The 22,182-nt window shown below is 43.8% G+C and overlaps 1 protein-coding gene across 4 annotated transcripts in view; it reads left to right on the top strand.

Moving 5' to 3' along the window:
• The window catches only part of bcor (BCL6 corepressor), a 57,101-nt gene that overhangs the window by 30,457 nt on the left and 4,462 nt on the right, over positions 1 to 22,182 (top strand). For 3 of the 4 annotated variants that reach the window (XM_023294445.3, XM_023294447.3, XM_055014950.1), the window contains exons 4-11: positions 816 to 872; positions 1,487 to 1,652; positions 5,070 to 5,411; positions 7,566 to 7,844; positions 9,195 to 9,511; positions 12,386 to 12,679; positions 18,993 to 19,159; positions 21,402 to 21,547. In XM_023294445.3, the coding sequence (XP_023150213.1) occupies positions 816 to 872; positions 1,487 to 1,652; positions 5,070 to 5,411; positions 7,566 to 7,844; positions 9,195 to 9,511; positions 12,386 to 12,679; positions 18,993 to 19,159; positions 21,402 to 21,547 (1,768 nt within the window). The remainder of the gene's footprint in view (positions 1 to 815; positions 873 to 1,486; positions 1,653 to 5,069; positions 5,412 to 7,565; positions 7,845 to 9,194; positions 9,512 to 12,385; positions 12,680 to 18,992; positions 19,160 to 21,401; positions 21,548 to 22,182) is intronic. The other variant, XM_055014949.1, reaches the window with a different exon arrangement.

Raw genomic sequence — 22,182 nt, 5'->3', positions numbered from 1 at the left:
CAGCTGCCCTCTTCGGGGTTCCTCTAAGGCTTTCTGCATGCCCCCATCCGCCAGTCGCTATCTTCCCCCAACCCACCTCCCTCTGATGGCCTGTGCTGCCCTGCCTGGTTGCTGTCCAAGGTCATAATTCTCCTCACCCCATTGGCTAAAAGACCCGCTCTCCTAACACACATCACATGACGTCTACAAACACACACATGCAGAAGCGTCCCCTACACATGGCTATTATCCACCGTCATCCACACGCACACATGGAGCATTTTAAACCGCTAACTCTGGGGTTCTTTACACTCAATGTTCAGCACAGAAACACAAAGAAACCTTATGCTATATTATCCACTGGCTCAGAGGCAAATCTGTTAATAGGTTGCACATGTCTGTCTATGTTGTGAATGCACCCCAGAAAAGTGTGGTTTTGTCTCTGTCATGCTTGTCAATGCACAGCTGCAACACAAAGCTATCAAACGCTGTATTTCTGGACATGTAAAAAAAATCCAGTGATCTTTTTGGGCCAAAAAGAAAAAAAAAGAAAACAGACAGTTAAAACTAAATCTGTGTTATCAATTATGCTTTGGATATATTCTTTTGATTCGCTTTTTGTCGAATTTGGCGTTCATGCGGTTCAGAAATTCTTTGATAGTTTTGATGCAGTGTTAATTGACCTGTTGAGTCACTTTAATTTGATTGTGTTATTTTGTGGGATTGTGGCTGCCTATTGTGTGTAAAGAAACATGTGGAGAAACATAACATAAATTCATTAAACAAAAGATGAAATGCTGGACAGATATATTGAGCCCCCCATTCTAATTGCTTAGATGGAAGTCATATCACGAGAGGGGAGTAATATAAGTCAACCTGCAGCTAACTGGGAGGTCAGTTCTTTACATTTCTTATCACATCTGCCTCTGATGGGCTCTGTCTCCTTTGTACTCTGTATCGCTGCACACTCCTTGTTTTTCCCCACTCCCTTATTTCCTCTTTTTCATCTCCTCTCTCTGCCTCAGGGCTTAGATGTATATGTTTCCTAGCCATGTTTATGTTTCAGGAAGGGAGATGCCAGGACTTAAGCCCCAGAGCGCATGGACTCACAGTGGCTGCAGTAGTCTAACCTGTGTCTTGATGCCATGCTTGTGATTTATCTGTTCTCCTTTTTTATTTATTTTTGCGTCCTGTGTGTGCGTGTACATGTGTGTGTGCGCGTGTGGGTTTAATTTCTTTGGCATTTTCTTTTATTATTCTTAAGACAATGTGATTTTTTTTTTTCCTGATGCAATTTTTTCGCTTCTGTAGCTGTTGAGGCCAGATTGAGGCTTAGAGAGGTGTGTGTGTGCGGCGTGGGCAGACGAGTAGTTTTCATGGGTTTTCTCTGCATTTTTGTGTGTGTCTCTGTGTTGTGTGTGTTGTGTGTGTGTGTGTGTGTGTGTGTGTGTGTGTGTGTGTGTGTGTGTGTGTGTGTGTGTGTGTGTGTGTGTGTGTGTACGCACAGCGGGCGATGATGCGGTTCTCGGAGCTGGAGCTGAAGGAGAAGGAGGGCGGCGGTGTGTGTGTGTCTGGCCCGGCAGCGGCAGCAGGACGGGAGCTGGCGGACGGCCAGCACAGAGAGCGAGCGCTGGAGCACTGCCAACACACCACCAGGCAGAGAGAGAGGGAGGGTGAGTAACCCAGCAGCACACACAGTCAGAGGCACACACACACACACACACACTGGAAAAAATGCCTCTCTCAAAACAAGAACAAAAAATTTTATTTCAAAGAACTTTTACTTTGAAATAAGTGAAAACAGTCTGCCAATAGAACAAGTGAAAAATGGCTTGGCAAGATTTCTTGAAATACGATATGATATTTAGAATATTGCGCTGCAAAAACTCAAAATCTTACCAAGTCTATTTGTCTTATTTTTTAGTCAAAATGCCTCATCCCACTCGATTTAAGATAAATTCACTTAACAGGTGACATTTCAGGAAACTTATTTTAAGCTATATTTTACCAGGATGGTCAAGCTTAGGTGTCTTAAAATAAGCCAGACATGCTAAAAAAATATAGCAGTTTTTCACTCAAAAATAGATTTTTGCTTTCATGTAACCTCCTAATTTGAGATGTATTAACTCTCCCATTGTCCTCATTTACGGGCACCAAGAAATATTGTTTCCTTGTCTGAAAAAATCCAAAAAATCAGCAAAAAATTCCCCAAATTTCTTAAAATTTGCAAAACCTTCAGGAAGAAAATTCCAATAATTCCTTAAAAGTTTCCCTTAAAAGTTTTATTTTTTAAAAAAATCCCCAATTTGGCAAGAAAATTCTTGTAAATATTTTCAAAAAATGAGTGAAAATCTTCCAAGAAAATCCTAAAAATATCTAAAGTGATTCCATATATATCAGTAAAACTTTTAATATTTTCTTTAAGAACATTCACAAAAAAATCAACCAAAATCCAGTGAATTTTGCTGGATTTTGGTTGATTTTTTTATGTGAATGTTCTTAAGAAACATTTTTAAAATTTCTTTTTTTTCCCCAAAAAATGTTCAGAGATTTCCCAAAAATGTAGAAAATGTGGACATCAGAAGTTTCACTGTGAAAATGTACATTTTTTTCCCCACATTTTCAAACTTTAAAATGGGTCAATTTTGACCCGCAGGACAACAACAGGGTTAAACTCATTTTGAATTTTCTTGTAAAATTCAACTCAAAACAAGATAAGATTGTTTGACTTAACAAGACATTTCAGATGCATTGTCTTAAAACAAGTCCCTCCATCTGCTGAAATGTCACTTGTTGAGTGAATTTATCTTAAATCAAGTGGGATGAGGCATTTTGACTGAAAATAAGACAAATAGATTTGGTAAGATTTTGAGTTTTTGCAGTGCGCATGCAGACGCTCGGCAAATGAACCCAAAAATAAAGAGGAAAAAAAAACGGGACACACACAAACAATAAGTGCACACTCGCTCACATGCACTTGCAGCAAATGCTGAGGCAAGACCAGGTCACTCTATAAAAAGACACATGCATGCACACATCTTACACAAGGCAACGAGCGAGCGAGGGAGACAGAGAGAGGGGAGTTTTATTTTCAAGAAGCCTTTTGTGCTTATTTGCGCAGGGAGAGATGATGGAAAGGGGAGGGCAAGGGGAGAAGGAGGGGCAGAGATTGCGTGAGTGAGAGAGTGAAAGCAGAGGGGGGAGAGTCGGCGGGTGAGAGCGGATGGGAGAGCGCAACGGAAAGAGAGGGGGGTGGGTGGTTGCATTGGCTGCGAGCCCAGCTGTGTGTTGGAGCGAGGCCTCGGCTGACGTGTGAGCCTAATTATGGCATGGAGGGAGACGGAGGGGGGAGTCGAGGGGAGGAGGAGGGGGATGGAGTCACGCTCTGTGTGAGAAGGGCGTGGTGCGGTCAAGCCATGGGGGAGGACGGAGAGAGACGGGGGGAGTCGGCGTTGCACAGCGCAGGATGTTTTCTTGCCTCTCCACGCTGGAAGTGTGAGCGGCTGCAGTGAAGCGTCGGGCCGCTGGCTCGGCTCACATCAGATTAAAAAGTCTTTACCCCATCAAAGTTTTACTGCCTGTCTTTAAAGCAGAATAAAAGCTGGCTGGTGTTTAAGAGGCATTCTCCCTCCGTCAGTCCCCCTCCTCGTCTCGTTCCTGCCCCTTGTTTCCCTGCTCGTCTGTCTTTCATCTTCCTTTATTCCAGGGGTGTCAAACATGAGGCCCGTGGGCCAAAAGCAGCCCTCCAGAGGGTCCGATCCAGCCGTCAAAGTGTAAAAATTACAGAGATGATATTAACTGCAGATTGGAACTTTTAAATAATTTCTAGACCATGACAAATTGTTTTGATCATAAAGTAAATTGCTAGATTGTTCATTTGTCATTGTGTATCTCATTTTAGTAATACTTTGTCTTGTTTTTTGCTGTTTTTTTGTCTGACTTTTGTCGTTTGCCTTTTGCGTTTCCTTTTTGTCTTGCTTGTGTTTGTCTTTTTTATTGTTTTGTTTCCCCCTTTGTCTTTTTTTGTCTCGTTTGTGTCATTTGTGTAATTTTTGGTCTAATTTTTTTTCGTTTGTCGACTTTTTTGCCACTTCCTTGTCTCATTTTTTGTTTTGTTTCGTGTTTATCCCATGTTTTTCATTTTGTTTCTTGCTTTTGTCATTTTATGTCTCGTTTTTTTCACGTTGTGTCTCGTTTTTGTAATATTTTGTTTCATTTGTGTTGCTTTTTGTCTCTTTTTTTGTCTGACTTTTGTTGTTTTGATCATAAAATAAAATTCTATATGATTCAGTTCCAGACAGCTGTGACTAAATGTTTTGTGCCTTTGTAGATAAACTGTGATCTGTAAGTTTTATTGTCTAAATGATAAACTGAGGCACAATGTTGTTGAAATTGATCTTATTTTCTTGAGAAATTTCAGGTTGTATGTTATTATGCTGTGATTTTACTTTTCTGACCCACTGGAGATCAAATTGGGCTGAATGTGGCCCCTGAACTAAGATGAGTTTGACACCCCTGCTTTACTCGTTTTGCCTCTGCCCTCTTTCCTGCCCCCTCCTCCTTGTTCATTTTCTTGTTTTTTAATCCAGCTCCCTGAATTGCTCCAACCTCAAATAATCATTTGCGTCGGTGATCTTCAGTCCACTTGTAGATTTATTATCCACTCCATATCCAGTCTGGAGGTCAACTAAAGTTAGCACAAAAAGCCTAAATATGATATAATTTTCACTTCCTGTATTGAGCTGCATCACCGCGACGTGGCATCGTCTTCGCAGGCTTGTGTTCACATTCACGCCGTGCACAAACGTTGTTTTCGGAACATCTTGTGATTTGGATGAGGTTTGCAGAATAGCTCAAACAACATCCTTATCAAAGCCTCAATTTAAAATTCACACACTGACCACCTACTTCCTGAGCTACGAGATCTGACTGACTCCTGTGGCCTTTTTTATCCGCATATTTCATCAGTTTATTCATATGGTTTCTGCATCATGTTTGAGCTTGTATCTATTACATTGATGTAAACACACAGTGAAAATACACAACTTGGCCATGCACTTGGTTATAATTTCCGTTTCTGATTTGCTCAGGTGTCCGGCCGCCCTACACTAACAACAGAGTTCCAGTCCTCCAGAGGTGTGGGGGCCAGAGGGAGCCTCTGTCCCCAGCCCACGGAGCCCAAGACGGGGCCAGAGGTGCCAGCCAAGGAGGTCTGAAGGACGGAGCCAGGAAGGCGCTGAGAGAGTCCGACGAAAATCATTGCATGCCACCCACGCTGACTCCGTCAAAAGGCTACCTCGACGAGATGGTCAGTCCCGGCTTTGGACCCACCAGGAAACGCCCACTCTGCCTCAAGACAGAGCAGGAGGACTCTGAGAGGGAGGGAGGAGACAGGGTGTCCCTCGCAGAGAAAAGAGCCAAGCTGTCTATGGGTGAGAATTTCAGAAACATGCCTTGTCACTCACATCACCCCCCAATTCCTCAAATCATCTTCTTCCTCTGTTCCTCTGCTTTCCATGCATCTCTAGAACTCTGCCTGCTTCTTCTCCCCTCATTCTATGATGCCGAGCCCCGTCTGATCCCTTGTTCCTTTAAAAGAAAAGTCTTCCTATTCCTTTTGTCGCTTCCCCCTTCCCAATCAATTCCACCTTAAACTCGCTCCATCACAGCCCTCGCTCTTCCTCCCCCTTCCCGCTCTCTGTCCCATGTTTCGCTCTGTGTGGCAGCCAGCTCTGAGAAGTGTTTAATCCTGCCTTTGAGCGGAGTGCGAGGAGAGAAGCGAGGAAGAGGGACAGCCATTCTCTCTCTCTTCTTTCAGCTCCGCCGTTCCTCCGCTGTGCTTACCCACCCTCTTCAAAGCTGCTCTTTTCATCTCCTTCCTTTTTTCCCTCATCTGTTTGGGTTTCCTTTTTTTTCTGGCATGCGGTATCGTGCTCGCTCTCCTCAGTACTGGCAGACAAGTCAAATACCCGTCCCCTGTGAATTTTGGGGGGGGGGGAGAAACCTCCCTCTGCTTCCACGGTCTTTATTGCTTTGTTTCTCCAGCCGATTCTTGACTTCTCTCCCCTTTTACTCCTCAAATCTGTCTGTTTTACATCCTGCTGCCTGCCTCTCTTGCCGGGGTGTTTGTGTTAAATGTGCGGCTTAGATGGGGTTTTACCAGCCGTAAGAACGTCGTGATTAATGACCTTTGTTCTCTGTGCTCTGTGGTTTGCATCAGTATGTTTGTGCATACAGTAGATGTGAGAGTGTCTTTGAAACGCTGAAAACCGTTGCTTTGAATGTGCACTCAGCGACTCTTTGAAGAAAAACTGTTACAGTTTACATTACCGGAATGCATTTCTAAAGTCATCTAGTGCAGGGGTGTCAAACTGATCTTAGTTCAGGTTCCACATTCAGCGCAATTTGATCTCAGTGGGTCGGACCAGTAAAGTCACAACATAATAACCTACAACCTGAAATTTCTAAAGAAAAACAAGATCAGTTTCAACGACATTATGCCTCAGTTTATCACTTACACATTAAAACTTACAGAGCAAAGTTTATCTACAAAGGCACAAAACATTTTGTCACAGCTGTCTGGAACTGAACGACATAGTATTTTACTTTATGATGAAAGCAACAAAAGTCAGACAAAAAAAGAGACAAAAACAACACAAACGAGGCAAAATATTACAAAAACAAGACACAAAAGTGACAAAAATGAGACACAAAACAACAAAAGCAAAAAAAAAAAAACCCATTGGATAAACAACACGAAACAAAACAAAAAAAGACAAAAAATGAGACAAAAAAGTTAGGAAGTGACAAAAAAGTGGACAAATGAAAAAAATACACAAATGACACAAACGAGACAAAAAAAGACAAAGGGGGAAACAAAACAATAAAAAAGACAAACAACACAAGGGAGACAAAAAGGACACAATGACAAAAACATGAGATAAATGACGAAACAGAGGAAAAAAGACAAAAAAACAAAAACAAGACGTAATATTACAAAAGTGAGACACAAATCAACCAAAAAAGTGGACAAATGACACAAGCGAGACAAAAAGGAAACAAAATGACAAAAACGAGACAAAAACAACAAACAAAGCAAAATGCAATATCATAGAAACAGACAAAAAACAAACGAGACAGAAGGAAACACAAAATGACAAAAACATGAGGCAAATGACAAAGTCAGACAAAAAAATGCAAAAAACAAGACAAAATATTACAAAAATGAGACATAAAATGACAAATGAACAATCTAGTATTTTACTTTATGATCAAAACAACTTGTCATGGTCTAGAAATGATTTACAATGTACAATCTGCAGTTAATGTCTTCTCTGTAATTTTTACACTTTGAGGGCTGGATCGGACCCTCTGGAGGGCCGCTTTTGGCCCGCAGGCCACATGTTTGACACCCCTGCTCTTGTGGGTTTTTAACAACTTTTACAAAACCGTGTGAGAAATTGGATGTTTTTGTCATCTTTAAAGTGAGGTTTGCATTTAAATAACATAAAATAATTTCCATTCAAGCCTTCAGTGGAAATGTAGCTGGATATAAAAACACATTACGAGCTGTGTGTCGTCTGCAGATGAGCGGGACCAGGCCAGTCACGACGAGGACGACGACGACGAGGTGCGGAAGCTCAAAGTCTGCATCGAGCTCAAGGGACTGCGACTCAGCAAGCCGGCTGGAGGCGCCACCTCACCCGACGGGACACAGATCAAACAGGAGCGTCCGTGGCCTCAGCCTCGGCTGGCAAACCCGGACCAGAGCATACGGGAAAATCGCAAAATCAGGCCGAGCGAGCCCGAGGACAGAGCGGCGGCGCAGATCAACAGGAAGTGGGTCTGCGAGAAGCTGCTGAACGGTGAGAGCGAACCGCCAGCCGTGCAAACCGCTGCCGATTCCGAGTTCAGCTAGGGTAACGGAAATCTATCTTTGGCTCACGTTTCACTTTCTTGTTGAGCAGACTGACTTTAGGGGATTTCCCGAGAGCCGTCAGGGAGGGGGGCAGAGGAAATGAGGTAGGGGATCCTTCCTGTTGCCGGGGTAAAAGCTGGAGAGAGTCAGCAAAGCGGACCTGAAGCTACCTCTCTAACCCCCTGTGGTTTCGGGGCTTTTTGTTCAGCTGGTCTGTGAGGCCGATGAAAGAGCGAATGAGGGAAGTGGCTGGTGGAGATATGCGTGGGCAGGTGTAGTGTGACTAATGCGTGATCAATGATTTCTCTTTTTCTTTTTTTTTTTTCCCCTCAAGACCAGTCACAGGGAAAGAGTGGACGGGGGATTTGTTCAGGGTGTGTGGGGGGGTCTTATTAAAACCAGGGCTTTCCCTTATTCATGTGCCCAAACTGAGGCTGAGGACAGAATAAAAGAGCAGGAGAGAGATTAAAGGAAGTGAATAAAGCAGGGGAGATTTTGGGTTTACATTTTCTACAGAAACCACAGGCCTTGATTGGCTGCGGATTTTATTTTATTTTCCTTTTTCGCTTTCACCTTTTTAGATAACATCACCCTGGCAACAGCTGGGTTTTACAATGAATATTCCACTGTGTGGCTGTCAGGGCTGTGCTCCTTCCTTTTTCTTCTGTTTTTGTTCCGAATCACATAAAACACATTGATTAGGGGATTACATATGAAGTACTTGTCCGTTCAAGTATCAACAAGACGTATAGTTTTACTTTCCTCCTCACTATTTTTCTCAGCCTAGAATTGATTGAATGTCATTTCAAACTTTTTTTTCATAAAAGTTGCATTGCAGCACGAGATGAGGCAGTGAGACCTGCAGTATATTCCTGAGAAAAGAGAAATGATCTTTAGCAGTAAATGAATTTCCAATAGGCTATTAAGCAGCATTTTGACATTGTGGATTCAAGGGCAGTTTTTTTTCTTTGTGTAAATGTGTAGCTGCTATAAGAGGCTGAAAACAGACAGTGCCACATTTGTTTAAGGAGATTATCTGAGTGGTGTCCTTGCTGCTGTGAGGAAGTGCACACCAGTCACTATAGGGCTGTTTATGCGAGCTGTGCAAAGTGTATGTGTGCTTTTTTTCTTCTTCTTCTTCTTTCCTGGGCGAGCAGGCATGCTGTGCTCCCAGACAGCTCTGTGTGCTCATTAATAAACCAACAGAGGGTGAGAGATGGCCTTGCAATACCTTCCTATCCTCCCTTTTCTACTCAGCTCAGCTCACTCTGCCTCCCTCCTTCTCTTTCCTCTCCAGGAGTAGCCGCCGCTGCCGCCGCTTCCCTCCCCCACGGCCAGCTGAAGGACAGAGCGCACCCGCCAAACCCCTTCTCAGGTGACCGTGGCCTCAAGGAGCCCAGGAGGGGCCCCCCCTCTCCGGCCCCGGAGCCGTCCGTTGGAGGCACCCCTCCCCTCAAGCCCCGTCGCCATAGTGACACGGACAAACCCAAGGGCAAGCGGCCGTGCAAGACCAAGCACACCGGCCAGAGGGAGCGGGAGAAGAGGAAGGAGGCCACACCTAGCAGCCCGGGCCAGCGCTGCGTGGCCGATCTGGGAGCAGCCGAAGACGACAAGGTGAGCGCCGATAGGCCGTGTGGATGTTTGCAGCAGCCGAGTCTGTTTCAGTATGCCTGTCGGCGCCTCTGATTATGCAGCTGGGGAAGGGAAGGGAAGGGAGGGGAGGGCCAGAGGAAGGAAGTATGTTTACAATGTTTAGAGGGCTGCTGGAGCTTTGACCTCCCCGTGCCCTTAGTGACTCCCTGCGGAGGCCCTGCCTGCATGTGTGTGTGTTTGGCTCCGGCCTTAATTGTCGAACGTGTGTCATCTGCGCTGGGGTTTTTTTGTGTGTGTGGAGGTGAGTGTCTGTGTGCGTTGTGAGCATTCCTGACAACAACAAAAAAACCCCGGAGCAATTACACATCGGTCCCAAACACAAGGCTGCACACACACACACACACACACACACACACTCACTCTCTCGTTCGCACAGTGAGGAATGTGGCAGCTATGGTTGAGCATAAGAAGCGCCCGAGTTCAAAAGAGGGAGGAAAAAAAATGGGGGAAAAAAAAGAAAGAAGGCTAGTCGTTTTCCGCCCGTGCTGCTCTCCTCCCCTGCTCCTCCTCAGCCTGACAGCTGCTTCGACATCGAATTCCACTGAGAGGGCACGCACTGTTCACACAAAAAAACACACACATGCACAAACACATGCACACACACACACACACAGTGCATGCATGCAGGCAGGGAAGTAGGCAACTCCCTCTCTCGTGTGTTGTGCTCCGAGGACTCTGTTGGTTTAGCGGTTAAAGAAAAGTGGCGTGCCAACCTGCAGTGTTTGGGGCGTGAACTCTTGGTGTGAAAAGCTGTGTGTGTGTTTCTGTGACGCACAGTGTGTCTTCCAAACACAATAATCATACGTAAACACAGATGTTCTCAATGAAATAGCCATCTATATATAGGTAGCCTGCTAAAGAAGTGGTTTAGAAAAATCGTGTGAGGATAAAATGAGGGAATTATTTTGAATTTGAAGCTTAAAATTGTGAAATTTAGGATTCGTTTTTGTGGATTATTTTGGCCTTTTGGTGAGAGCAAGAGTTATATATATACACAGAGGAGTTTAAAGTCAGACTCAAATCTTACGGGGGGGTCTGTTTCTCATGCTTTTTTCTTAACTGCCCCCCTAGCGAGGCACTAGTGGGCCTTCCAGAGAAATGACAGAGTCAGAAAATCAGTTTAATTGCCAAGCAGGACGAATATGACGTGGTGCGTTGCAGTAAATGCTGACAAGTAGAGGATTTTTAACCCTCGTTTCGTCCTGTGGGTCAAAATTGACCCGATTTAAAATTTGAAAATTAAAAAAAAAAAAAGTTTTCACAGTGAAACTTCTGATGTCCACATTTTCAACATTTTTGGGAAATTTTTGAACATTTTGGTGGGGAAAAAAGAAATGTTAAAAACAATGCTTCTTAAGAACATTCACAAAAATATCTACCAAAATCCAGCAAAATTCTCAGATTTTTGGTAGATTTTCGTTTCTCATGTTTTTGTTGTTTTGTGTTTCCTTTTTGTCTCGGTTGAGTTTTGTGTCTTATTTTTGTCGTTTTGTGTTTTGCTTTATTCATTGTTTTGTGTGTTGTTTTTATCGTTTTGTTTCATACTTTTGTCATTTTTTGTCTCGTTTGTCAAATTTCTTTTCTAATTGTCGGTTTTTTGTTTTTCATGTTGTTGCCTCATTTTTTTATCATCTTATTGCTTGTATTTGTCATTCTGTCTCATTTTTGACGTTTTGTTTCGTTTGTAATATTTTGTCGTTTTTGTTGTTTTTTGTCTGACTTTTGTCATTTTGTTTCTCGTTTTTGTCATTCTGTCTCATTTTTGTCATTTTGTGTCTCGCTTTTGTAATATTTTGTCTTGTTTTTTTGTCTGGCTTTTGTCATTTTGTTTCTCGTTTTTGTCGTTTTGTGTTTCCTTTTTGTCTTTTTGTGTTTTTTTGTCAACTGTGTTGTCTTTTTTATTTTGTTTCCCATCTTTGTCATTTTTTTGTCTCGTTTGTGTCATTTGTGTAATTTTTTGTCTCATTTTTTCATTTGTCCACTTTTTTGCCACTTCCTAACTTTTTTATCTCATTTTTTGTTTTGTTTCATGTCTTTTCTCACGTTTTTTATTTTGTTTCTTGCTTTTGTCATTTTGCGTCTCGTTTTTGTAATATTTTGTCTTGTTTTTTGATGTTTTTTTGTCTGACTTTTGTTGTTTTGATCATAATGTGAAATTCTATATCATTCAGTTCCAGACAGCTGTGACTAAATGTTTTGTGCCTTTGTAGATAAACTATGATCTCTAAGTTTTAATGTGTAAGTGATAAACTGAGGCATAATGTCGTTGAAATTGACCTTATTTTTCTTAAGAAATTTCAGGTTGTATGTTATTATGCTGTGATTTGCTCTGATCTGACCCACTGGAGATGAAATTGGGCTAAATGTGGCCCATGAACTATAATCAATTTGACACTGCTGCTATAGACGTGCAAGATTGTGCAAAATATTCGTCTGAGAATGTGCAAATTATGGCGTTATAAGTGGATAAGAGAGAAACCCTCAAGTGACCACACATGAATTTCCTTCACATTTACTGAAGAGGTAGTTTGGAAAAGTAACGTGAGAACAAGACGGGGAAAATATTTAGAAGAGGGTGAACATCAAGCTGAAAAAATGACAGATGAGATTGATCTTTATGGATGAACAGCAGCTGATTGCCATGTTTAAATTTGGTCAGGATAAAACCAGTGTTGATGTGATGATGTGTGCAGCACTGGGCCTTCTTCCTGTTAGTGTGTGCAGATGTGCGTGGTGTCATCCGTGTGTCCTTGAGTGTTGGTCTGTGCGTCCGTGTGCTCCGTGGCAGCGGCTCTAACGCCCTCTCCTCCTCCGTCTCCCCCTCTCTCTCCCCAGCTGAGTGAGCAGCGCGGCGCTCCGAGGAAGAGAGCCGCCTCTCCTAATCATTATCCTTGCTCTCCAGTCAAGCCCTGCTCCCCCACCACGCTCTGTCCGCCCTCCCTGCAGCCCCAGGCCAACTGCAGAGCGCCGAGCGTTGCTCCACCGGAGGCGGTGGCGGCGGGGCTGCACCGGACCCCCCCTGCCGAACCCTCCGCGGTGCGTCCGATCCCGCCGGAGGCTCGCCGGCTGATCGTGAACAAGAACGCCGGGGAGACTCTGCTCCAGAGAGCTGCACGGCTCGGCTACGAGGTAATAGGCCGCGCTCCGAGTCAATCCTCCCTCCTTATCTCTTTTCTGCTTTCACATTTTACGCTCTGACACTCCGTCTCTTTCCAAATCTCCCCCCTCTCCCCCTCTCTCTCGCTCTCTTGCTCTCTTCTCAAATTGAGCTCATTTTCGCCCCTACGACTTTGTTCCTGTCTGCGACTCCGGCTTTCAGAATTCTTCAGATTCTTCTATTGCATCTTCCTCTTTCTAGCTCCTTCTTTTTGTATCATTTCCTTCTATTTCTTCCTCACACGCTCCATCTATATAAATATATATTATTTTCTGCGCCTCTCGCTGCTCTCTTTCTCTCTCAGGTTTCCGCTCTCTCCCTCCCCCCCTTTCCTCTCAGCGCTCTCTTTCTCTTCCTCTCTTTGTGACTCAGATTGTCGTTGGCACCCCTCCTCCTCCTCCTCCTCATCCTCCCCCTCCTCCTCCTCTTCATCCTCCTCCTCCTGCACACACACTGCTGCCTCCCCTCCTCTCGCCTCGCTCCGCTCCGCTCTCACATCTCATTAATTTTCCGTGAGGCGAAGTGTGACACACACACACACAACGTGCACACACACTCGTGCACGCCCAGGCAGCATGAGGGATCGGTGGGATCATTATACGGAGACTGATGCTCGCTGCCTCTCTCTAGCATCGGGAGTTTTATATTTTTTTTCCTCCTTTCTTTGTGTGTAGCTGCCGATCATCCGCTCCCTAAAACCAGAACCTCTCTCCTTCCTCTGCAACGCGCGAGAAGCGCTTGTGTGTTTTTCCACCGAAATCTCTCCACTCCCAGCGCTCTGGAAGCTTTTAATTAAAGTTGGATGCCCCCACTGATCCCTTGTGTTTCCGTTCCAGTCTTCCTTGTTGACAGATTTCACAAATTGATTTATTGATCCGGATTCTTTTAATGCCATGTGTGTTAGTGCGTCTCTCCTGATTTTTATCATCAGCCGAGTCTTTCTTTTTGTTGCTCATTCATGAGTTGCTTTACGGTGTGTGTGTGTGTGTGTGTGTGTGTTGGACACATTTATGATGACGGGGTGTGTGTCAGTGATTATGTGTGTGTGTGTGTGTGTGAATGGGAGAGTGTGAATGAGAGGTAAGCACTGGGAGTATAATCGCGTTCTAATGGCCCTCTAATGTGCCGTGGTGACTGTGGTTAGCAGCGGCGGCGGCTGTTTTTCTCTCTCTCTCTCCTCTTTCCTCTCTCTCCTCTTTCCTCTCTCTCTCCAGGGTTGCAGCGCAGCAGCAGGGTTCAGTCAGCCGTGCTGGAGAGAAGCCGGCTCGTCTCTCTGATTTATGCGTCTCTCTCGAACGTTTTTTTCCCTCCCTCTCCTCTGCTTTTTTTTTTTAATGCATTCCCCCTCTTCGCATTTTTTCCCTTCCTGCGCTCGGCGTGTGGAGAAGGCAAAGAGGGGGAGGAGAGGAGAAAACCTGAGACTACACAAACAAGGCGCTGACCGCTGCGCAAACAACACCCCCGCCTCCCCTTACCTCCCACCCTCTCTCCCCTCTCTCCCCCCTCTCAGGAAGCTCGTCTCTCACTGCCTGTGTGTGATAAGCCTGGGGCAGGCCCCTGGGGCTCCCACACACACAAACACGCACATGCGCACACCAGGACGCGCACGGAGGCACACACCAATTTATGCATACGAGCCTGTAGATGCACAGAGCGCTTGTCTCACGCTGGTGTTTTAGCGCCGCAAGCTACGGGCTTATCACACACAGGCAGGGAGATATGAGGGTCTGCGCGCACGAACACGGCTCACATGCTGACTACGACGAGCGCGCACACACAGGAAATAAAAAAAAACACCCATTCTGACCCAATAAGCACACGCACAAGGCATCCTGACGCGCTCCTCTCCATATGCTGCACAGAGAGACGGCTCTTCACACCCACACAGACCTGCACATGCAAATCCACGATCACCTCATGCACACACTTTGCAGGCATCCCTTTTTTTTTCTTTTTTTGTTGCAGGATGCAGAATCACCTCAAGCACACATGCATGTAATTTAGCACACATGCACCCCGCTCCGTGCCGTTAACGATGCCCGGCCGACACCGTGCATATTTCATGTTCATTTAGTTTTGCAATCCGTGCCTCTGCACATGAAAGCCCGCTCTCTCTCCCTCTCTCCCTCCCTCCCCTTTTATTCTCTCGCTCTCCCTCGTCTGCCTCGCTCTCCCAGCATTTGAAATGGTAATGAGGAGAGATTCTGCGGATGTCTTCATCCCTCTCCCTCTCGTGCCGGGGCTCGGGGCCCCTCAGCTCTGCCCATTGAAAGCTCAGATAAAGGTGCAATCTGTCATTTATTCTCCTCCTGTGAATCATTTCTGATTTTTTTTTCCCCTCCGCTAATTCCACGTATGATCCAAGCAAATAGGAAAACTGGGCCGCTTTTTAAGTGCCCAGTAGGACCAGTAGGCGTCTGGAACCTGGAGCTGGAATTGCTGTGATCACTGGAGTTTCTTGGGGAGGTAATGTGAACCCAAGCTGACTTTAAAGTTCAACTTTGGTGAACTTTGACTCACAGATTTTCACCTTTTGACCGATGGCAGACGGGCTTGAGACCTTTGAGGGAACAACACACCTATGCAGTTCCAAAGTAGAGATCATAGTAGCTGCATCAGCTCATTTAATTTCACTTTGCTCAGCCGTCATTTTCACTAATTTACGTTCGGAACAAGGTATGATGTTCAGAGAAACAGTGGATGATGGCAATACTGTACATTTACGTGAATAACACTTCTTAAATTAAAGCTAGGGTAGGCAATGCTTCTCTGTTCTAACCAATGCTAGATTTTTGGCAACAATACAATTTATTTTAGAGAGTAAAAAAATACCAATACTGATGTAGTAGCCATTGTTATTTATCCATAAGCATGGAAAAAATTATTAGACCACCCTTGTAATCAAAAACAATGGTTATGCAATCAAGTACTAACTCCAGTGTGTATCATGTGACTAAAACGGACAGAAAGGAAACCAGGGAATGCCTAAAAGCACTGTTTTTGGCAGTGCAATGCCATAGCTATTGATAGAAGAACTTAAGTGACCATGGAACCATGGAAAACGTCTAGATATCAGCTCTTAAATTAAATTCTTATGAGCTATTTTTGTTATCATTATATTTGTCCAAACTAATGTACTTTTTAGTCATACCAAGCATTAAAATGAACAAAATGAACATCAAAACAAAGGTGGTCTGGTAATTTTTCCGTTATTGTATATGTTTGTGTAATAACAGGAAGGTAGAATGATGGTGGTGTTGTTTAAATTTCTAGCAAGTTAGCAACTACCTTACTTGACTCCATATAGCCATCTACGATACATACTCTGCTACATGTGTTGCAGACAGTACTACTATTGTAAAGAATGGAGTCAGAGCGCCTCTGCTGGACAAACTGTATGAGAACACCATTTCTAAAATAGCCAAAGCATCTTTTTCTGCATTATGAAGTTTTCGTGTCAGATATCGTAAATGCAGATACCGTATATCTGTATCAGGCTAATATCAGACGATAATGTTGGTGTCAGGCTCTATTTTAAGCCCCGCCCACCAGACGAGTGTGTGCATTAAATATCCGAAGATAGTCAACATTCACTGAGGATTTTAACACTGTTCACCTGAAAGAAAGTTCTCAGTTTGACCCACTGCAACATCACATCTTTGTTCTACTATCTCACTTGTAATTGGCTAAAATTTCCTGTCTTGCTAAATTTTATAAAGCCTGATTGAGCTAAGAAGAGCTCAAGAAGTCCATTTTCCTCTCAGATTACTTTAATTACAATATGTTAATAGGTAATTTGGAATTTTTGATGGATGGTGCAGAACAAAAGTCCTGCTTACCCCAGCTTTAGTGTTCAGTCAATGTGTTTAGCTTTCTAATGGCAGACCATCCAACTTTTACCAACTCCCATCCACAAGGAATGTAACTGACTTCCATTAGCGACACAAATGAGGCCTGCCTGAGCGTTTCTGATCTGTGGCTGAGGATAGAGGCATCAGATATTACACGTAAAAACGGGTAATTATCCCCTCTTTTTTTTGTCTTTGTTTTTAAACCGGCTAATGGCGTACGTGCGCCTCAGATTAATTAACTCCGTCTGAGATCCTCGGAGGCCACATTCCTGCGTTTACCCCGGCACAGTCGTTCGGCAGGCGGCCTCTCCTTCGCACAAACACTCCATCACCCACACGTTTCACTTGTCTGAGCACGCAGCAACTCCACCGCTCAGGCCGCGGACTTCATCACGCAGGGGGAAATCACTCATGCATCATCTGCATGTGATAGGCGCTCACAGACACATGCACATTTGTTCTGCTGTGTGTGTGTGTGTGTGTGTGGGACTCAGAAGGCCGAGCTGCAAGGGGTTAAATGTCTGAGTGATGCATTGATTGCAGGCGAGCGCAGGGAAGCATTCTAGAGAGGGAGATTAGAGGACGGAGGGAAAGAGCGAGAGGCGGGGAGGAGGGGTGTCTCATTTTACTGCGGAGGAGTGTGTGTGTATGTGCATGCATGTGTGAGTGCGTGCGTGCGTGCGTGTGTGTGTGTGTGTGTGTGTGTTTGGCGGGAAGCCGGGGCTCTCGTGCTAAGCTCCTCGCTCTCTCCCAGCGATATTAAACACGGCTCCGGAGGTTTAGCGCTACGCCTCCTCCGCAGCCGCACACACACACGCACGTGCGCACACACACACACGCACACACGCATGCACAAACTCGTTAGCGCCATGAAACTACACAGGCTCGCAGACACACCGAGGCGGGCTGCATATCAACACTCTCTAGCCGTCAGTCTCTCCAACACTCGCTCTCATTCAGACACATGCACAGAGCGAGTGGAATCCCCCAGAGGGAAGCTTCAGCACAGCGCTCCTGAATCTCTCTCCAGCAGGCAAACAGACTGTTGGCAGCGAGAGAAAACCAGTTGGAGCGTCTTCTTCTCCCCCCTCCACCCCTCCACCCTCCTTCCTTACATTTCTCTTTCCCTTTTGCACTTTTTCTTGCTCACACTTGCTCACTTTTTCCCTCTCGATCCTGCTCTCCTCTTCGTCGTTATCTCTCCAGTCGTTTCCTATCCCTCTATCGCTACAGAACCCCCTCGACCACCCACAACACCCCACCCTTTCATCTCTTGTTATTATCAGCTGCAGCCCAGAGGACGCCCCGGCAGATTTCATCCACAGATTCATTTATCTGTCGTCTGTCGGGGTGTTGCCTCTCCTCCGTCCTCTCTAACCCTCTGCTCATCCCTCTGTTGCTCTGTGTTCCCTCCACTGCCTTTCCTTTCTTTTCCTTTTCCCTCTTCCTCCCTCCCCTCCCGAAAGAAAGAGTGAGACAGAGATAAACACTTGGACTAGATGGCGGCCTAGAATTAGCATAGAAATGGAAGTTTGGAGTCATTTCCCAGGTTCAGATGAGCAGCTTCTCTGCTCTCGGCACCGGACAGAGTGTCCAGATATATGGCTCCTGCATTCACTTATACAAATATAGAACATAAAATATATAAAAACACAGCTTTTTTTCTTTGTTTCTCCACGGGGTCTGCAAATACTCACGCCAGGTCCCACACAAAGTTGCGTATCCACAAAGACGCAAACACCCGCTGTGTTGAAGCACACACTTGTCTGACTCGGACAGGGCCTGTATCAACACACTGCCAGGCTGCTTTCTATCTCTCTGTTTCCTCTCTGTTTAATAGCAGCAGACGCAGCTCCAGTCCAATAAAAACCAGTCTGACTACTTAGAGCTGGACGCCCAACTGTCACAGCCCAAGACCAGAGAAAATGCTTCCAGCTCTTGAGCGCCTCTATCAAATCTCTTTGTTCCGCTTCCATTATGCTGTGTTCAGAGCCCAGCCATTGTAACTGGCTGCCACAGAGGCGTCCAGACCCAACCGTGGCACACACACACACACACACACACACACACACACACACACACACATATACACACACACACACACACACACACACACACTCATACGTGCACAGGCGGAATCTGGCGGGCTAAATACAGTTGAGTCACACTTAGTCTCCTGGACGTGTTCGGCGCCAGCTCTAGTATTATGGAGCATTTGTGTGTTTGTCCGGCACAGGAACACACTCAGTTCCTCCTTTCCCTAATTTCTCTCCCACAGGAACCGTAAAGGGAAGGACTGTTTGCGCATGAGTCTGCTCTGTCTGACTCGTGTGTTTTGGTCTTGCAGCGCCTGGTTTGTCGGCGCTCGAACACAAACAATCTGCGCGCACTAAAGCCGGCTCTCCCTCTGCGTCGGCTCTTTTTTTTTCTGCAGGAGGTGGTGTTGTACTGTCTGGAGAACAGAGTGTGTGAGGTGAATCACCGAGACTATGCCGGGTACTGCGCTCTCCACGAGGCGTGCGCCCGCGGCTGGCTCAGCATCGTCCAACACCTGCTGGATTACGGTGCCGACATCAACTGCAGCGCTCAGGATGGCACCAGGTAAACAGATGCTGTCATTCATATGCAGCCCTGTGCTTCTTTAGAGCAGGCTGTCAAACATATGAAAAAGTGGAAAAATGACAGAAGACGTTAACTGCGAATTTGTAAACTATAAATTTAAAATATTTTCTAGACCATGGCCAGTTGTTTTGATCACAAAGTAAAATACTAGATTGTTCATGTGTGTCTCATTTTTGCAATATTTTGTTGTGTTTTTGTTGTTTTTGTCTGATTTTAGTCATTTGTCTCATGCTTTTGTGTTCCCTTTTTGTCTCGATTGTGTTTTTAGTCTTATTTTTGTCATTTTGTGTTTTGCTTTATTCAATGTTTTGTATTGTTTTTGTCGTTTTGTGTTTGTTTTGTCTCGCTTGTCCATTTTTTGTCGCTTTGTAATTTTTTTGTCAAATTATTTGTCTCTTTTTTGCTTTGTTTTGTGTTGTTTGTGTCATGTTTTTGTTGTTTTGTGTCTCATTTTTAGCATTTTGCAACTGATTTTTGTAATATTTTGTCTTGCTTTTGTTGTTTTTTGTCTTTTCGTCTGATTTTTGCCATTTATCTCATGTTTTTGTCGTTTTGTTTCCGGTAGTTGTCATTTTGTGTTTCCTTTTTATCTCGCTTGTGATTTTTCTCGTCTTTGTCATTTTCTGTTTTGCTTTATTCGTTGTTTTGTGTCATGGAACCAACTGTGATCATCAGTATTATGGGATGGCAATCATTGGTTCCCTGGATGTGTTTCTGGTTTCTGACAATTCACCAGAGAAAACTCTGAAAAGGTCCTTCTGGGTAAACTTTCCTGTTGGTAGACGTTTGGTCAGAGCTTGGTCATGCCTAAATTTCTGCAATTTATTGCTCATTGTTTTACGAGGGCAGTGATTTGACAGATTAGCAGCAGTTTTAAAAGGGAACAGCTACTTCTTTTATTGCTGTGTTATTAAAATTTACAGTAGGGGGTCTTTTCTAGGAGACTCTGCTCAGGTCTTGAGGGAGGATCACATAGCAGTTCAGCTTTAATTAAAATATTACCACATTTGCACCATCTGTAGTGTTCTATTACACAGGTTAGATGTGGTCTTATAAATCCAAACTGCATTCTACTTTATATCCCACTAGGTCAGAGTTTAGGGGCATATAAATGAGTAATATATATTTTACATTTCACAGTGTGTTCTTTTTGAATTTCACTGAATAGCAAATACTGCCATTAAAATGATCTCCCTCTAATATAGTATTTTAATCTAACGCCAAAACAAAGGTGGTCTGATCATTTTTTCCATGACTGTATATGTTAGTGTAATAATAGGACGGTAGAATGATGGTGTTGTTGTTTAACCCTCCTGTTGTCTTCATTTACAGGCACCAAAAAATATTGTTTCCTTGTCTGAAAAAAATCCAAAAACTCAGCAAAAAAAATCCCCAAATATCTGAAAATTTGCAAAACCTTCAGGAAGAAAATTCCAATAATTCCTTAAAAGTTTTATTTAAAAAAAAAAAAAAATCCCCCAAATTTGGCAAGAAAATTCTTATAAATATTTTCAAAAAATGAGTAAAAATCTTCCAAAGAAATCCTAAAAATATCTAAAGTGATTCCATATATATCAGTAAAACTTCTAATATTCTCTTAAGAACATTCACATAAAAATCAACCAAAATCCAGGGAATTTCGCTGGATTTTGGTAGATTTTTTTTTTGTGAATGTTCTTAAGAAACATTTTTAACATTTCTTTTTTTCCACCAAAAAATGTTCAAAGATTTCCCAAAAATGTTTCAAACTTTAAAACGGGTCAATTTTGAAATTTTGGAAAATTTTTGCTGAATTTTTGGATTTTTTACAGACAAGGAAACAATATTTTTTGGTGCCCATGAAAGAGGACAGCAGGAGGGTTAATTACAATATGTTAATAGATAATTTGGAATTTTTGATGGATGATGTGGAACAAAAGTACTGCTTCTCCAGCTTTAGTGTTTAGTTGTGTTTTAGTGTTCAGCTTTCTAATGGCAGACCAGCTTGTTTGGTGAACTATTAGAACGAACTAAACTGAACTAAAAGAGTGTGTTCTTTTTGAATTTCACTGAATACTAAATACTGTTATTAAAATGATCTGCCTCTAATGTGGTGTTTTAATCTAACGCCACACAGCGTTTTTAACATTTATCCAGACAAACAACACACACATTTTTCTCCTAGTCAGTGCTGTTTCTGTTGGCTAATTGTTAAAATAAACGCGCCTCTGTGTGTGTCCAGACCGATTCACGATGCCGTGGAGAATGACCACCTGGACGTGGTGCGAGTCCTGCTGTCTTATGGCGCTGACCCCACCCTGGCTACGTACTCTGGCCGCGGCCTCCTCAAGATGACCCACAGCGACAGCATGGAGCGCTTCCTCACCGGTAAATCACATGTTCTGTATTTAAAAACGTTTATTTCTGCATTTGCTTTAAATCACAAACACTTATTACTACAAATGTCCTGGAAATAGGAAATGGATGACATACAAATTTTATAGTTTGGTCTGGTTTTTGTTGAGTTTGAAAAATGGTTCACAAACAACAGAAAGTTTAGTTTAACCCTCTGAACCCCAAGCAGTTTCTGTCACATTGGGCTCATTTTTCACTGCAGCTGTATAGAAACAGCACAATCACGGCTAGAAGTAGAGAGAACTAAACAATACACCACAGTTACAATGCCATAAATCATTTGAAAAAATGTTATATTTTACAAAAAATGAATGTACAACAGTTTTGTAAGTTTCCACAGGTGTGAAAATGCTGGAAAGATGGTGCCTCCAAGTCCTATTGATATTTTACAACTTACATTTTTCAACTTGTTTGCGTTCTTGTTTCCAATCTGCTCTGTGTAAACACAGCCTGCAGTTCAGCCAAATAGTTCTTGAATTTTTGTCACATGACCGTCGGTCGCAGCCGAGTCATTCGAGGCTTCCCAGGTGCAGAAAGCAGCGCAGATTTTTTTGTTTTTTACAGAATCTGATAGGAGCAAAGGATGAATTTTTGATGAATTTTTAAAT

This window comes from Amphiprion ocellaris, chromosome 11, assembly GCF_022539595.1.
Source record: "Amphiprion ocellaris isolate individual 3 ecotype Okinawa chromosome 11, ASM2253959v1, whole genome shotgun sequence".
In the NCBI taxonomy this organism is placed as follows: Eukaryota; Metazoa; Chordata; class Actinopteri; family Pomacentridae; genus Amphiprion; species Amphiprion ocellaris.
Note: the sequence above shows the minus strand (reverse complement) of the source record. Positions and strands in the feature narration are given on the sequence as shown.